Genomic DNA, 18,563 nt, shown 5'->3' on the forward strand with positions numbered 1-18,563 from the left:
TTTTCTGGCGTTTCTCATGTGTGTGATTATAATCCAGGATTCGGACCTCACATACTAATAAAAGAGTTTCTGCTCAATAAAAAGTTTCTTTTCATCTCACCAATAGATCTCTCGAAGCTTTAGTGATTCATGAACAATGTTTAAAAAATTGGCTCATAAATAAGTATAGAACTTTCAAGAATTTGAGTAGTGTGGTTGTCAATAATGGGCAAAATTGGTGAATGTTACACGTGTGTAAAGTGATCACTTAAACCAGCCTATGACGGTCGTCAGCCCCGTAAATGCCCAGACTTCCATATTCTTCTTCATCTTTTACGAGATGTCAAAAAATAATATGAAGCTAATATGAAGTCATAGTGATCAGTTTGGTGATTGATGTTACGTCGTATAAAGATTCATTTTCTAAATTTTAGGTCCGAAATTTTCCTATCGCAAGGGGTGGAAATTGTCGTGTCTGAATTTTAATTTTTTTAATTTTCAGAATTAGAGAAAATAACAGATTTTAAAAATAATTGAATACTTTGAAATTGCTTGATTACCTGGACATTTACTACGGTTTTGGGACATCGTTATCGATAACAATGACAAAATTTCGAAGATTTTTCTAGATTTTTCGAGGAATTACAAACATTCTGAACCCTAAAATTGCTTTAATATGTGCACATTTTCTAGGGGTTTGGAACACTACTATCGACTACAATGACATTATCTCAAAGATTTTAAAATTTTATGTTTTTTTATGTACATAACGTCCGAACCAAGGATTATTATATTTATATTTTGAACACACTGTCTCAGAAAAATGACGTTCTACAAAATAAAATAATCTGGCTTTTGTGTGTGATTTTAAAAACATTGTCCTTAAATACGTGTGTGTCGTTTTTTTTACACACTTTGCTTTTATTAGGAACAACAACAATGATCTTATTTTGATATTCCCGACCACGGATTGTTGTAGCTCAGTCCAGTTAAATGGAAAAGAAATATAATAGAAACCACACATTTTTAACATGTTCAACTTCACAAATATTGAAAATTATGAAACATCGGTGGAATCGAGAACATTTAAAATGCGAAGTAACAGCAGCTGTCGAGAACCACGCTATTCGTCATGAACAACATTTATTGCACGAGTTGCTATCAATTTCAATAGATGTCGCTGCCAATGCGCTTTATAAAAAATTCAATGCGATCTTGCAATTTAAGATTTAAAACGAAGTAACATTTAATATTCTCAATATTATTAATATTTAAAGCATTTACTTTGTGGTTAGTCATTTTTACTTTTTTTTAACAAAAATGTTAATAATGTTAGTATATAACCACTCACCGAGATTTTTATGCCTACCGGTTTCGAGACGTACCCGTCTCTTCGTCAGGACAATCATTATTCCAGCATGCAAACAATACCACCCTTCACCACCTTAGCACCATTTACACACTTAAAACTACTCAAAATGTTTAACACATGCATTTAATGTTTATTTATATTTTTATTGTTTCGGTATAATTTATTCACTTCGTGGTAATCAATATAGTTTATATTTATACCTGTAGAACTGATCGTAACTTCTTAGGCTTCCAAAAGTGGTCGTCATAAAATATAAAACTTAGAGGTATAAAACAAGTGTTTTGTTTTTAATTTTATTTACATAGATAATGGACTGTGCTTCTGAGGTAGGAGCAACTATTTCCGGAGATCCCGGAAACCCTTCATAATAATGAAGTTGCATCCGCAAACAAGAGGGGGTTCACAAACACGCGCTCGCGAGTTAGTTGGGCGTGAAGCACGGCGGGTGTGCGCCGGGCCTAATGTGACGGGTCGCGTCATAAACATTCTGTTCTCTGACGTCACTACAATGGGATGGGTGGTAGCTACCCCCGTAGAGAGGCTATAGTGTTTTGATTAAATATCTCCTGTAGATACAATTGACCGATAACCATTTTTTTCTGATTATCTAATTTACAGTAGACACACATTTGCCATCGTTTTTCTATCCATAATTTGTTAACCCTTTGAGGACATGATAAAAAATATTTTACTTAACACATTTTTATTTCTAGAAATTATTTACAAACAAGTGTAAATGTAACCAAAATATTACTGAAAATTGTCCACACAGATTGATACAATATTTAACCCTCAACAAAATTAAAAATACACATTGTGTACCTGGTGGATAACAACAAAGACCATGTTTTCTAAAGTATAAATAAAAGCATTTATTCTTGAAAATATGAGGTAATATATCGCTCACTCCTTTCAAGAACGTCATAAATCAAAAATCGTCAATTTTCAGTTGTGCGTGTTTTTGGAATGCCCAGAAAATGTACTATATCCCAGAAAAAGAGGCATATTTTAAACTTAATATTTACCCGCTATATGGCAAAAAGAGTTGTTTTTCCATTTTGAAGAAAATGTATTGTTTCATTATTTTTTTTAAATAAACTAAATATTTTTCAAATGTAGAAAACACCTTCAGGTTTTACCTAAAAAGATCTGTTGCACAGTAAAAAGTTCAATAAGTGGCTTGATATTTATTTTTAATACTTTGTATTATATTTTTAAACTTTAAAAACGTTCTCCTGAAAAATCAAGTTTTTTGATTTATGACGTTCTTTAAAGGAGTGAGCGATATAACACTACTTATTTTTAGTATTATTATGACTATAACTCACCTGTTATATTGTTTATTTCGTTTAATAACCTCACAAAATTGATAAACTAAGATACAGAATATACAGATAACCTATAAATATCCCGACATGTGCACATCGCCACAATAAATAGTCTGAAATAAGCTCCAAGACAATGATACCAACATGAAATCTATACAAGCACTATTTCTGTTACATAGGCAACACATATTGCACCATGGTTTTAACAAGAAAGCTGTAGGCACTTAGACAATTCATTTTAAATTTGTGATTAGCAGCTGTAACCAGTTGTCCTGAAAGGGTAAAGATTATCAAGGAAAAAAATCGTAACTGTGAGAGGGATCCGCAATAGAGAATCGATGTATAATGGTTGAGTGACAAAACTCGATGACAGCATTTTTTGCAAATGTCTTGGCACTGTTCCGTGTCTCTTTGCTGTGCTGGTCGGGGTTGTGGAGGCGTCAGTGTACCGGCCAACGTCAGGTCGGAATCGGATACTTTAAATTCTCTATGTCATAATATTTTATCTAAATATAGCCAAATCTTTTAAACATAAATGTCACCTGGAGAATTTTGCATTTTTGTATAATCGACTTATATGGATCTGGCGGATTTTGAAAGTAGGCGACACCAATGACGGTATTTTGTTTTTGTGTATGTTTATAATATTTTTTTATTATAGTATAAAAAAGTTAAAGTATGCAAAAAGAGCTCATTTCGCCAATAGATGTCTCTAGTGAAGTTTTAGTGATTCAAGAACAATTGTTTCAAAATTGGTTAATTTATATAGAACTTCCAAGAATTTGAGTACATTACTCAAATCTTATGATTTATTGATTATAATCCAGGATTCGGACCTCACATACTAATTAAAGAGCTTCTGCTCAATAAAAAGCTTCTTTTCATCTCACCATTAGATGTCTCTAGTGAAGTTCTAGTGATTCAAGAACAATGTTTCAAAATTGGTCCATATATATAGAACTTCCAAGAATTTGAGTAGTGTGGTTGTCAATAATGGTGGAATTGGTGAATGTTACACTTAAACCAGCTTATGACAGCCGTCAGCCCCTTAAATGCCCAGACTTCCATATTCTTCTTCATCTTTGATGTGATGTCATAAAATAACATAAACAGACTTCCACCGACAAAATACTAGTTCTAATAATGGTAATAATCATTAAAATAGGGTTTTCTAATCCGATCCATATACTAACGTTTCTCATTTCGTTCCTCCTACCCTCAAGATGTCCTCGTTTACTGACACGTCTGTCTGTATCCTTGTTCTCAGCCGTACAGAACGAGCGCCAGCCCAGAAATACAGCCACGATTAGACCGGAAGCTCTGCGCGACATGGGACAAGAGAGAGCTCTTAGGGAAGCTGCTGTGGCTGTCGGAGTCTTTGGGTGAGGAAAAATTATGCATTTTTTTCTTTGTGATAATTTTTGATTGTCAATAACGGATAAATCTATTTAGTCATTATTTTTCTATTATTTTTAACAACATAAAACTGCTTTTTTTACTATCATTTAAAAAGGGATATAATTAATTGTTTTATTTTATTTTTTATAATGGTTAAGATTAAAGTTTTTAATTACAAATAAAATATTAAATACCATAAAAACGGCTTTTTTTAAATTTTGATAAGAGATAAAATTAGTTTTTGTTTATTTTGAATTAATGTTTTATTTAGTAAATACCACTATTTCTTAAAATCTACTGTGACACGTGTTTCGATGCATTCCGCATCATTTTCCATTAATTGAAAATGGATAGATTTTACCACAAAGTGACTGCCGAATCAATCGATGAAGTTTTTCTTTAATTTTAGTAACGGATATTTTTTATTCTGATATTTCGATACAATTCTCTGTTATACCGTAACTCTAATTATTTAATTTATACCAATACCAATTTGATTTTAATTATTTTTTGATGATAATATTGTGTTATCATATTTTTTTATTCATTTTTATTTTCCTTAAACGTTCTTATCCGTACCTGCTGGTTTTTCAACGTATTAATGCACTGTATTTAGGTGGTAAATTCCGCGACGCCATTATAGTCTTGATATGCATTTTTTATTTATTTGTACTTTTCCACCAAATGGAACTTGATAACTAAATGCACTAACCATAACACTACGGACTTGTCATTATTTTACCTTTATTTGTTGTATTTTTGAATTCAATTTTTAAAAAATCCCATTTAAGTAAAAAAATCCTTTGGGTAATTTATAAAATTTTATGTTTTGAATATTGAAGGCATTAAGTTTGTGGATAATATTGATGTATTATTTTGAGAAATAAAAACTTTGTTTTTTGATCCACTCACATTTTTATTAATTACTAACTAGTTTCATAAATTTCAAAGTCATAAATTAAACCCTGAAGAGGGCAACAGGTTGTTGCCGAAACTAGTTGGTTGTTAATAAAAATGTGAGTGGATTCTTAAAATATTAAAGTAAATTTTACCCTGGACCAATTTTATCTGATGAACATTCGTGCATCTAACCATCAGAATCATTATCCTTTTGTTTATGTGCAATTCAGTGCCCTACGCACCATTGGGTGCTGATAAGGGTGAGAATTAAATAACGCCACTGTTTTTACCTTATGTTTTTTTATATTTTCTCATTTGTTGTATTTTCTCAGTTTTCATATTTTCTCAATAGTTTATTTTCAATATGCTTCTTACCTTGTGTTTTCTCATTTATTTATTTTAAATATACGTCTTGTGACTATTTATTATACCTTTTTATTGTTTTTATATTTTGCCATGTATCAGTATTAGTTTAGGTTATTTAAAAAAAATCTTTCCAGTCTTGTTAACCTTAATCCCATGTCCCAAAATGAGAAATAGAAATTACTCATCGGGAATAATATATCGTAGTCATACAGGAGAAAGTGACCAAGTGTATTTCTTACAAAAACGTGATCATTGACTATTTGATATCTTACTAGCTTTATATTGCCCTGAAAAAATCCCAAAGGATTTTAAACTTGGAAGGGTAATATATTGACTTGTTTAAAATGACTAGCTGCATTGATGTTTATTTTCTTGCCAAGCAAAAGTGACTTAAACGGCCCTCCTGAACATTTTACGTTTTGTTAGTTGGTCACTTTTTCCTGTACGACTACGATATGCATATGTGATTTATGTATGTAATATGCTTTGAAATAAATAAATAAATTCTCGATGCATTGTGTGATGTGTATGGAGATTCATATGACTTGTGTTTGTTTTATGTGATGTTCCTCGCTGTCTGGTGTGATGACTGGGTGATGGGTGATGGGTGATGATGATGATGCTTGATGACGGAGAGCAGTAGATCTTTGACTGACACTTCAATTCCTGCTTACCTCATCTCCGCTATTGACTCCTCTCTCTCGACCAGCCTGACGTAGGTCCCTTTATGCAATTATTCTGACTATTTTTTTATTTTATTTGTTTATTTATTCCAATACTTTGGGCAGCTGATGCTGTCCCTCAAGGTTTTAATGACAACTGGAAGATTCACGTCTAAAAATATGACATCAAATAATGACGACAGTCATCGAAATTGAAGAAAGTTTAAAAGAAAAACACTTGTTTTTTTACCTCTTGAGTTTATTTTATAATGACGACTAGTTTCGGAAGCTATGCGTCCATCACCTTGAGGTTGTAGAAAACATTTTATGTCATATGTTTAACAACTTACATATGATGTTAAAGGTAGGTCTGCTGTTCACATTATGTCCATACGATAAGTCAATAGATTGTTCATGCCCTTGTAGTCCTATGATTCTGTACCTTGATCTACTCGCTATAACCGTGGAGCACTGAAGTCCACTGAGGGCTGATTGAATAAGTAACCTCTTCATCCGTGAAAAGCAGCTCCAGGGTGACTCCTTTCCTTTGTGGCCACACTATCTGTCAACTGTCCCATTTCTATAAAGTTATCCCAAATTCGTACTGTCCTTTTTATCACAGAAAGCTGAGCATATTTAAATTCAGCGTCTCTTATATTAAGGTATTTGATTTTAAATGAGATGCACATATCGTAGTCATTCAGGAGTTAATGGTGCATAGGGCACTGCGTAAATATGATCCAGTGCCTTTGCACCATTAATACACCATTGATTGCGGATAAGGGTTTGAAGAGGATATATCGCTCACTCCTTTCAAGAACGTCATAAATCAAAAATCGTCAATTTTCAGTTGTGCATGTTTTCGGAATGCCCAGAAAATGTACTATATCCCAGCAAAAGAGGCATATTTTTATCTTAATATTTACCCGCTACAGGGCAGAAAGTGTTGTTTTTGCATTTTGAAGAAAAGGTATTGTTTAATTATTTTTTTAAATATACTAAATATTTTTCAAATGGAGAAAAAACCTTCAAGTTTCACCTAAAAGATCTATTGCACTGTAAAAAGTTCAATAAGTGGCTTGACATTTATTTTTAATTTATTATATTATATTTTTAAACTTTAAAAACGTTCTCATGAAAAATCAAGTTTTTTGATTTATGACGTTCTTGAAAGGAGTAAGCGATATATATATATATATATATATATATATATATATATATATATATATATATATATATATATATATATATATATATATATATATACATATATAAAACTAACTAACACTCACACCGCTTCACCGCAGGGTTAGGTATAGAGAATAGAATGCCACACAATCTTCGCGTTTTCCATTTATGCATTTCATACAGAACTGCCGATTATTTTGACTCCTGACAAGACCACTTATTTATATAAATATTTAAGTACTTTTCAAACCGTGAGAATTTTACATTTCTTGTACACAAATTGCCTCTGCTAATTAATTTCAATAAGGATATGTTTATTTTCCGCGTGTGCCATCTTTGCAAATATTAGGTAGCACGTAGGTTGTAGAAAATATTTGACATACCTGGGGTTGAAATTAAATATTATATTCTCCATTTCACGGGTGGCTTCGTTAAGGGATGGGGTGGGATTCTTTGAACTAGCACCTTTTGTTCGTATTTTTCATTTCAATAATATCTGAGGGGATGAAATATTTCTATAAATAAATATACAAAACTATAAATATATTAAATCAATACAACGATTGTCTTACATTCATATTTTTATTTTATTCAAATATACAAACGCCATGTTGGCAGACACCGCGGCATAGTTGGATGGACGCTCGACTGCAAAACTTGCGTCGCGGGTTCGATTCCCGTCAACTGCAATACGAATTAGACAAATATTTATTTCCAATTCGTCTGGGTGTTTGCAATCCTATTCTTAGTATCCTACCTGCAGACAAGTATTATCGATACAATGTGAATCGAATGAGTGAAAAAATAATACTAAAACAAATTTATGCGGCAAATGTGGTTAGTAATAGAAGCAGAGGAAGACAGAGTAAAATTTGGCATGATTAAGTGTTTCAAATACTTTGAAATGGTCAGATCAGGAGTTGGAATAATTGACTGGTATTTATGAGGAGATGCATGAATGTAGAAGAGTAGAAGATTGTTTGCAAAGGCAGATTTGTGTAGTTACAGAATGATATAAAAAGTAATTGGTAGGAAGAGATTTTTATTTTTAACTAAAATATTTTTTTTCGAACGCCTAAATATATTTTTGTACTAACACAAAGGGTTATTTCTCGTTCAGATTTCTTTGAAATGAAGCATCAATTAATCCTTTCACGAATGCCACAATGTTTGTTGACTTAGAAGCACAAGGGTAGTTTAACCCCTTTCACACCAAAATCTATACCACGATATAATCTTTATATAAATAATTCCGACTCCTGACCTGAAATACTTAATATTTATTAATTTAAATTATGTTTATAGTTAAAAGTTAAGGAATCTAACACTATTTTAAAAAATAGATTAAGTTACACTAAGGACGGGAAAGTTATAATTTATATTTAAAGCACTAACTTCGTGATTTTCCATTTTATAATTAAAATGTAACTTTGGTTTAAAATCACTATAAATATTTTATTATAGCTTAATTATAATGCCTACCGGTTTCGAAGCGAACCGCTTCTTTATCAAGACTGATTAATAGTATTAATCAGTCTTGATAAAGAACCGGTAGACATTATAATTAAGTTATAATAAAATATTTCTAGCGATTTTAAACCAAAGTTACATTTTAAGTATAAAATGGAAAATAACATAGTTAGTGCATCAAATATAAATTAAACATAAATCAGTGTTTTATTTAGTATTTAAAAGATAAATATTTTTATTTTATTATTTTTTTTAATATTCTGCCATGTATGTCAGATTTGTGATTCAGATTAATCATGATTCAAACCTAACGAATCGTGTAAAGTGAAACTGAGTGTGAAGAATTCCATCAAAGCTACTGCTGTTGAGGTCTGACAGACCCCTTCCGCATGACATGGTGCACCTTTGCGTGGCGTGACGTCACCCAGCTGGAAGATCGGAGGGAAAACCTCAGAGACAAAACCATCATGTCGGATCACGGAAGAGCGGCAAAAGAGAATAAAAGTGACGTCCCGTTTGAACTGTGCTAGTCTGGAAGTCGGAAGTTGGCCATCCACAGTGACGAGGAGCTCAACAAGCTGCCCTCAGGAAGGCGTACTGCCCTTACTTAACTTAATTATAATGTCTACCGGTTAGCTTCGAAATCGGTATACATTATAATTAAGTTATAATAAAATATTTGAAGTGATTTTAAAACAAAGTTACATTATAATCATACACAGATTTTTTATATTTTCTTATTTATTGATTTTGCGTTTAATTTGTAGAACTCCATTTTAATTTATGTAACAACTTTTTAAATCATACACAGATTTTATTAGTCAACTAAGTTGTATATTATTTCATTTTTTGACATCTCATCAAAGAATGAAAAAGAATAAGGAATTTGGGGCATTTACGAGGCTGACGACCGTCATAGGCTGGTTTAAGTGATCACTTTACACACGTGTAACATTCACCAATTCTACCCATTATTGACAACCACACTACTCGAATTCTTGGAAATTATATATATATATATAGATAGATATATATATATATATATATATATATATATAGATATATATATATATATATAAATATATATATATATATATATATATATATATATATACATATATATATATATATATATATATATATATATATATATATATATATATATATATATATATATATATATAAATATATATATATATATATATATATATATATATATATACATATATATATATATATATATATAAATATATATATATATATATATATATATATATATATATATATATTAAAAACACATAAAAATCAATTTTTTGACAATTGTTTTGCCTAGTTATGTCATTTTCAAACGAGTTCTACAAATTAAACGCCAAATCTATAAATAAAAATATATATGGAGATTTTGAAGGATGAAGAGGAGGTTGGAGCTGTATCTAATTTTTATTTATTTTTTCTTATCAGTAGAAAATACGGCTGTCCAAACTCAAAACACAGTAAGGGACATTTTTTTGTAGTACGTTTTTTTTGCATTTCGGACTAAGTAGATTCTACTTGGTCCAAATATGCAAAAAAAACGTACTACAAAAAATTGTCCCTTACTGTGTTTTAAGTTTGGACAGCCGAATAGTGATGAGGCTTTAGTCATTGTCAAATTGTTATTTTCTGTTATTTTTATGAATTGTTATTTTATGATCTATTTCCAGTCCTCCGGTGTCCCTCGCGCTGCTGTCTCCGGGGCGCTACGCCCCCTTGCTGGGGAGCTCCTCCATGGGGCCGGGAGCCCCCTTGGGGACCGGAGCCTCAGTAGGGGGTCGCATGCCCTCCCCCCAGACCCCGCGGGCGCATCCCTCCACGTCCCCCTCGCCTTCCAGTAGGAGCCGATCCCCGAGCAAGATCGACACTGGAGACGATGGTAAGACCAGCAATATTAACTCTTTATAACTCCTCGGTGCGAAGTAATCTCGAGAGAGGCTCGATGATTTGGGGGCCACAAGATATATATTTTTTTTTATTTGTATACATTTATTTAAATCACAATTTAAACATATTTATAACTTTTTTTTTGCATCCACCAAAAGATCCACCAAACCACCTTGTGTGTCTTGTAGGTGGAGTTATTTTCGAGTACATTTTTCATTGTTTTTAACCATTTTAACCTAATATAGACACAAAAAAGAGAAAAAATTTTAAAAAATTTACAATTTTCATAAAATTAACTTCCTTTATTTTGCCTTTGTTCCATATTTCATTTTGACCTCTACCATCCGTCGGCAACAAATTAAAAATGTTCGGAACGATATATTGCAGTGTTCGACTACCATATTTATTGTTAATTCTAAGGGCTATCAAACCTTCGCTTAAGTACTCTCTTATGGTAGAGAAAATCCAAAAGAAGTTTCTGAGGTATCTCTACATGAGAGAGTACGGCTATTATCCTCGGCTCTACCCGACCCAGTTTCTCCAGGGTATGCTTGGCTACAATAGTTTAGAGACTAGAAGGAATGTGTATTTGATTATGCATTTTTATCGATTGTTGCGCGGTATGATCGATAATCCAGAAATTATCCGGAACATTGGTCTGTATGTTCCCGATAGTTACCTAAGACAGCGTCGGCATAGATTGTTTCACATTTCTATATACAGGACCAACCTGCCGATGGTAATGCCTGTAAGAAGAGCTACCGCTATGTTGAAAAATATCTCATTGGATATTGGTCTGTTCCATGTGTCTGAAGGAGTTTTCCGATGCGGGATTCTTCTACACCTTAAGCAATAGTTCTTGCATATATTTTATTTTAATGTATACGATATAATTTTTTTATAGTTTGTAATGTATATATTAATTGAAATAAATAAATTGAACCAGTAACTTGACTAGCCCGAGCGTGACTCGGGCTAGAAGTTAGTATTATATTTAATGACCCCGAGCACTGCTCGTCAGCCTTTACTGCTTTACTAGAATCAAATATTGACTGACAGGAATCGACATCGCAGGAGACGAAGAAGAAGAAGAAGAAGAAAAAGAAGAAGAAAAATTGACCTATTTGTGTTTATTGAATAACCCGAGTAGTGTTCGGACAGTCTTGTTTCGACTTGTGACAATTTCCTGAACCAATGAATTTTCTGCCCAAAATTAAACTATTAAGTACTCAACGAGATTTTGTAATTTAAAAGCATTGTTAACTTTGTGGTATGGTTAAATAACCACCACCGTAATGTAATGGTCAGCACGATCGACTACCGTACCGGAGGTCCTGGGTTCAATTCCCAAAGGGGGTAAAATAAATAAAAGTGATTTTTTTACATTAATATTTATTCAATATTATCCTGGATTGGTATCTGAAGCGGAGGGCTGATCACCTTTCCTTCATATGTAAACGGATCAAGATAACACTGCGTTTATATGATGCAGTGCCCTATTCACCATCGGATGTGGATGATAGGGTTGAAGAAGGGAATATAACACTCTCCTTATCATTCATTAGTAACTCTATGTAATACCACTTAAATACTCTACTTCACCACTTCCTGTTTATATTTGAGATATATACCAGTATTTTACCAGTCTACAGTTAACCTGATGAGGGAATAGAGAAGTTTTGAGAACTGCGGATGTTCTCATTAACAGGTAAAAATACAAACTTTTAGTTTGTATTTTAAACTTGATTACTAGGCGTACGTGGTTCGTACATGCTACGCATATTGCGGATAACAGGCGTTTATCTACGAATAAAAATCTCCTGGTAATTTGAAAATGTATTAAAAATCCGGAATGACAGATCACCAAAGAAAATAAAAGCCTCACTCAATTCGAAAAAATTATTTTTCCTTCATTTATCAAATTCTGCATTTATAATTTTATATATCGCTTACTCCTTTCAAGATCGTCATAAATCAAAAAACTTGATTTTTTCAGAACATTTTTAATGTTTAAAAATATAATACAATGAATTAAAAATAAATATCAAGCCACTTATTGAACTTTTTACTGTGTAACACATACTTTTAGGTAAAACCTGAAGGTTTTTTCTCCATTTGAAAAATATTTAGCATATTAAAAAAAAAAATAAACAATATCTTTTCTTCAAAATGCAAAAACAATACTCTCTGCCCTGTATCGGGTAAACATTAATTAAAAAATATGCTGCTTTTGCTGGGATAAAGTACATTTTCTGGGCATTCCAAAAACATGCACAACTGAAAATTGACGATTTTTTATTTACGACGTTCTTGAAAGGAGTGAGCGATATATAATAAATATAAATTTATTTATAATAAATAAGAAAAATATAAAACGCCCCTATTTGAAAGTTCCCCACAAATAAGCTAATATACATATTTACTAATACTTATATGTTATACAACCATGTTTTGACAAAATTTACCACGCGTTTATAACGCATACATTGTAAATAATATACACACAAGTATTCCAAGGTTTAACAGAATTGAAAAGGTTAGTGCCTTTACCCTGAAACGTGAAGCCTGAAACCTCCATCATCAATATGTATTTTCATCCCAAACGACTTACTAGATTTGCAAATTTCCTTGCGATGTTAATGCCGGCGATATCACCGCAGCGCTAGGATAAAGTGACTCTAAGCCTGTGATATCCTAGCGGCAGGATGAGAGTCCTCTGGGAACAATTAGGACTCGATGTAAAGTACACAAGTCCCTAATCCTCCGCTCAGGTGTTCAGTTTAATCCTTTATTCATAACTGATCACCTCTCTCCTTTTTGGCCGGGAAATTTGGGGAATCTTCGAGTTTTGGGGCTGTATTAAAAGCCATCGGGTGGTTTATTGAGGGTTAAATATTACAACCCTCGCTTTTAAATGTGTATCTACGGTACTTACAAAATATTTAACTAAATTTCTAAATTCCTTGGTTCTACATACAAGTATTTACAATTTTGTGCAGAGATTTGACGGTTGAAAAGTGACTTTATTAAAAATATGTAAAGTTTCAAAAATATATTTATTTGATTAATTACTTTGACTTCAAATGAGCAGCTATGTGCAGGGTGAAATGTCGATACTTATCTGTATTTTTCATATACGAAAATCGTCATTCATCTGAGTTATTTGCAATATCAATTCGAAGATGTAAAATTTGATGTTTATTGTTTCATTTTCATTCGCACATTATGTTTGTTATAAATATTTATCAACAACAAAAAATGGAGATCATTGTTATCTGTATTATTAAAAAAAACTCACTTATCTTCACGTCTTTTTCCCGCAGGAGTAGGCAGGGAGAATAGAATATGCATGTCCTTTTTTGTGTAACTCATTTATGTGAATAACTTGTTGGATATAATCCCAATATTCCTAAATAAAATTAAAATTAAATTATCAAAATTATTCATAAATCATGTTATTTCACTACGATCGTGTAAAATCAAATATTGTTTAAATTATTATATTGTTTTAATTATATTAAAAGTAGTATTAACTTTAGGGTACTGTAATTTTATAAATCGCTCTCCTCATTATTCATATATCGCTCACTCCTTTCAAGAACGTCATAAATCAAAAAACTTGATTTTTCAGGAAAACGTTTTTAAAATATAACACAATGTATTGAAAATAAATATCAAGCCACTTATTGAACTTTTTACTGTGCAACAGATCTTTTTAGGTAAAACCTGAAGGTTTTTTCTGCATTTGAAAAATATTTAGTATATATAAAAAAATAATTAAACAATACCTTTTCTTCATAATGCAAAAACAGCACATTCTGCCCTGTAGCGGGTAATTATTAAGTTAAAAATATACCGCTTTTGCTGGGATATAGTACATTTTTAGGGCATTCCGAAAACATGCACAACTCAAAATTGACGATTTTTGATTTATGACGTTCTTGAAAGGAATGAGCGATATAGCCTCTTTATCATTCTCCGTACACAAAGTGAACAATGAAAGCTAACAAGAATATTATTGATCAAATTGTCACCAAATTGTTATTATGTTTAAAATATATAAAATAAATTATCGCCATGTTTAGATGACAGCATTGACGTGGACGTCACGAACCCGGAAGACGGCACTGGAAGCTGGGCGGAGAGCGAACAGAACCGCGGCTCGAGCAACAACCTGGGCCCCTCGCTGGGCGCCAGTCTGGCCGCGTCGGCCGGGTACGAGGCGGCCCACGAGACCTCGGCTCGGCTGCTCTTCATGGCCGTCAAGTGGGCCAAGAACCTGCCCTCCTTCGCGAGCCTGGCCTTCCGAGACCAGGTAATTAACACCAGTAAACTTATCACAAGTAACCTAATGACAAGTATCCTAATCACAAGTAACCCAAACGCAAGTAACCTGATCACAAGTAACCTGTGATCAGGTTACTTGTGATCCCAGACTTCCATAGTCTTCTCCATCTGTACTGAGATGTAAAAAAATAATATGAAAATGTTTATTAATTGTTACGATTATTTTTTAGTACTATTTTATTTTTAAAAGGGAAATATGCGAGATCGAAGATGTCGTTAGGTGGGGAAGGCAACGAAGGAGACAATGGTATGCGCATGTGAGGAGAATGGAACCATCCAGACTCCCCCACTGTACGGCCAACCCCATGGTAGACGACTCCCGGGCAAACCACCAAAGAGATGGGTCGATAGCTAGGAATCGACATCTCAGGAGGCTAATCCCTCTTAAAAAAACAGGCCACAAGGCCTACAATAAGATGAAGAAGAAGAATTTTATTTTTAAATGATAATTAGACTTGACACTGGCAGAAACATACGTACTCTCCAAGTAAATAATAAAAAAAATTACATCCCACAAATTTTCTGCCTCCGTGGTATAATGGTCAGCGTGTTTAGCTACCGTGCCGGAGGTCCCAGGTTCGATTCCCAGGGGGGGAGGAAAAAATAAATATTAGTGATTTTAACACCGTAATATTTATTTAATATTACCCTGGACTGGTTCTTGAAGCGCAAGAGTGATCACCTTGCCTTCATGTAAGTAATGATCAAGATAACACTGCGTCAATTTTATGCAGTGCCCTATGCACCATTGGGTGTGGATAGAGGTTATACATCCCACAAAGTCAATGCCAAATCAATCAATAATACAAAATACACCATGAAAATTGCAGGTGATATTGCTGGAAGAAGCCTGGGCAGAGTTGTTCCTCCTGAACGCCATCCAGTGGTGCATGCCCCTGGAGCCCGGCGGCGCGCCCCTCTTCAGCTGGCAGGAGGGGGGCGCGGGGGCGGCGGCGCGGGACCTGCGCCTTCTTCAGGACACGCTCGCGCGCTACAAGGCGGTGCTGGTCGACCCCGCAGAGTTCGCCTGCATGAAAGCCATCGTGCTCTTTAGATCGGGTGAGTGGAATAAGTGATTTCGAAGTGAAAAAGATGAGGATCAGAATGTAGTTGGAAAAAGAAGCAGAGGAAGACCGAGGAAACTTGGCACAATCAGGTATGTCAAATACTTGAAAGCGGCCGGGTCAGGAGTCGTTATAATCGTCGGGTATGTATGAGGAGATGCAAGAATGCAGAAGAGGCGAAGAATGTTTGCAAAGACAGAGTGGTGTGGCGTTCGATTCTCTCTGCCTACCCCTGTGGGGTAGCGGCGTGATGGTTAGTTATTTAGTTTTAAGATGAGGAGCGAATCGATAACTGTCCGAGAATCAAAAGTAATGTTTCGAGGACGCGTCACTATTATTAGGCGCATTTCGTTACATGAGAGGGAAGAGAGATACCGTATTTTATGGGCTATAAGACGCACAAATTGCTTTCGAAAATCATGTGCGTCAATTTTAACCGGTTCGCTGCCACGAGTGCGTTTACGCATACAAATTTTTTTTAAGGTTTTATTTTCTTGAATAATCACGGCCTGCTGGGTACGGCCATATTAATACGTTCCGGCATTGGAAGGGTCAAAAATATATAATGTACATATTTTATAAATTCATTTATTTTGGATTTCTAAAATATAAATTTCTAAATTATAAGGATAAATGGATTTCTTTTATTTTTATTTTTTAATATTTCAACAAAATATTAATAAAAAAATAAACTATTTTTATTTTTCATCTCATCAAAAATGAAGAAGAACATTGAAGTCTGGGCATTTACGGGGCTGACGACCTTCATAGGCTGGTTTAAGTGATCACTTTACACACGTGTAACTTTCACCAATTCTACTCATTATTGACAACCACACTTCCCCAATTCTTGGAAGTTCTATATATATGAACCAATTTAGAAACCTTTGTTCTTGAATCACTAGAACTTCACTACAGACATCTATTGGTGAGATGAAAAGGAGCTTTTTATTGGTCAGAAATTCTTATATTAGTGTGTGAGGTCCGAATCCTGGATTATAATCACATTATTTTAGCTTATAATTTGACCAGTTATATTTAGTAATAACATTTTGAGTGTGTCCAAATATTTGTTTTATTTTTTATTCATGCATCTTTTTTCATTCAATTCTAGCATCAATTAATAACACGTGAAGTTAACATTTATTTTTCAGAAACCAGAGGTTTGAAAGAACCCCTGCAAATAGAGCATCTTCAAGACCAGGCTCAAGTAATGCTGCTCCAACACGCCAGAGCCTTGGCTCCGGCAAGACCAGCAAGATTTGGTCGACTGCTTCTGCTGCTGCCTTTGCTGAGGACCGTTCCGGCAGCAAGGCTGGAGAGGCTGTTCTTCGCCAAGACCATCGGCGCGACTCCCATGGAGAAAGTGCTTTGTGACATGTACAAGAATTGAGAATGGGATAATGTTATTATACATGCAAGAATTGTCATGAGTTGAGAATTAGATCGAGTGTGTTCCAGAATTTGTGTAACTTTATGAACTGGCAAGAATTCAAAGTTCAATAAAATGTTTTTTAAACCATATCCGCTACCTAGGTGGAGCATATAGAGTCCACAAACTATCTCCAGGCTTTTCTGTGGGCTGCCAGCTCCCTTGCATCCTCCCAAGTTAGATCCGCGTCCCGAAGTTCTGACGAGAACTGCCGACGAATTGTCAGCAGTGGTCGTCCTGGGCGGCGCGAACCTGATGCCTTGTAAAAGAGGCAAGCTTGATTAAGGCTCTCAGGAGGCATGCGGAGTACATGACCAAGCCAACTGAATCGCCTTTTCTTGACGACAGTTGTGACCAAGATTTGCTGCGTCCTACGCCTTATCTCTTTATTCCTCACAAAGTCAAACCACCGCACGCCTAAAATTCTCCGCAGACACCTATATATCTGGGCCCTTGTAAGGTGCCATGTTTCACAGCCGTATAAGAGAACAGGAGCAATGCAGGCATTGTATAGGCGGCATTTGGTCTTCACCGAGTATAAATCCGATCTCCAGACAGCCTTCATACTGTTAAATGCGGACCCTGCGAGTCCTAATCAGTAAAATGTACTTACGAGAAATGAGAAATGGGTTCTTAGGACATGCATTGTTTGAGAATTGGGTATTGTATTTCAAGAACTGGCAAGAATTTAATGTCCAGAAATAGGAAATTAGTACATCTTCAAAATGAAAAAGTCACTTATTGAACTTTTAACTGTGTAACAGATCTTTTTAGGTAAAACCTGAATGTTTTTTCTCCATTTGAAAATATTTAGTTTTAGTAAAAAAAAATAATTAAACAATACTTTTTCTTCAAAATGCAAAAACAACACTTTCTGCCCTATAGCGGGTAAATATTAAGTTAAAAATATGCCGCTTTTGCTGGGATGTAGTACATTTTCTGGGCATTCCGAAAACATGCACAACTGAAAATTTACGATTTTTAAATATTTAAATATTTAAATATGACGTTGTTGAAAGGAGTGGCGATATAACTGTCAAAATTTACGCATGAACGAATGAGTTTTGATACAATATGTGGAAGTAATATAGGAAATCCACTCCAAAAAAATGAAGCTTATTAATGTATGTAAGTATA

General features: G+C 33.9%; 1 protein-coding gene across 12 annotated transcripts in view; it reads left to right on the top strand.

Moving 5' to 3' along the window:
• Positions 1–18,283, top strand: part of Hr51 (photoreceptor-specific nuclear hormone receptor 51) — an 80,701-nt gene extending 62,418 nt beyond the window's left edge. For 7 of the 12 annotated variants that reach the window (XM_088273243.1, XM_088273246.1, XM_088273241.1 and 4 more), the window contains exons 6-11: positions 3,947–4,061; positions 5,984–6,058; positions 10,367–10,575; positions 14,669–14,898; positions 15,761–15,989; positions 17,149–18,283. In XM_088273243.1, the coding sequence (XP_088129369.1) occupies positions 3,947–4,061; positions 5,984–6,058; positions 10,367–10,575; positions 14,669–14,898; positions 15,761–15,989; positions 17,149–17,387 (1,097 nt within the window). In that variant the 3' untranslated portion in view covers positions 17,388–18,283. The remainder of the gene's footprint in view (positions 1–3,946; positions 4,062–5,983; positions 6,059–10,366; positions 10,576–14,668; positions 14,899–15,760; positions 15,990–17,148) is intronic. The other 5 variants (XM_088273251.1, XM_088273248.1, XM_088273249.1 and 2 more) reach the window with 1 other exon arrangement.
• The last annotated feature ends 280 nt before the right edge of the window (positions 18,284–18,563 follow it).

The sequence above is a fragment of the Brachycentrus maculatus genome, unplaced genomic scaffold (genome assembly GCF_059751285.1).
Source record: "Brachycentrus maculatus isolate JH-2025_06_01 unplaced genomic scaffold, ASM5975128v1 h1tg000562l, whole genome shotgun sequence".
In the NCBI taxonomy this organism is placed as follows: Eukaryota; Metazoa; Arthropoda; class Insecta; order Trichoptera; family Brachycentridae; genus Brachycentrus; species Brachycentrus maculatus.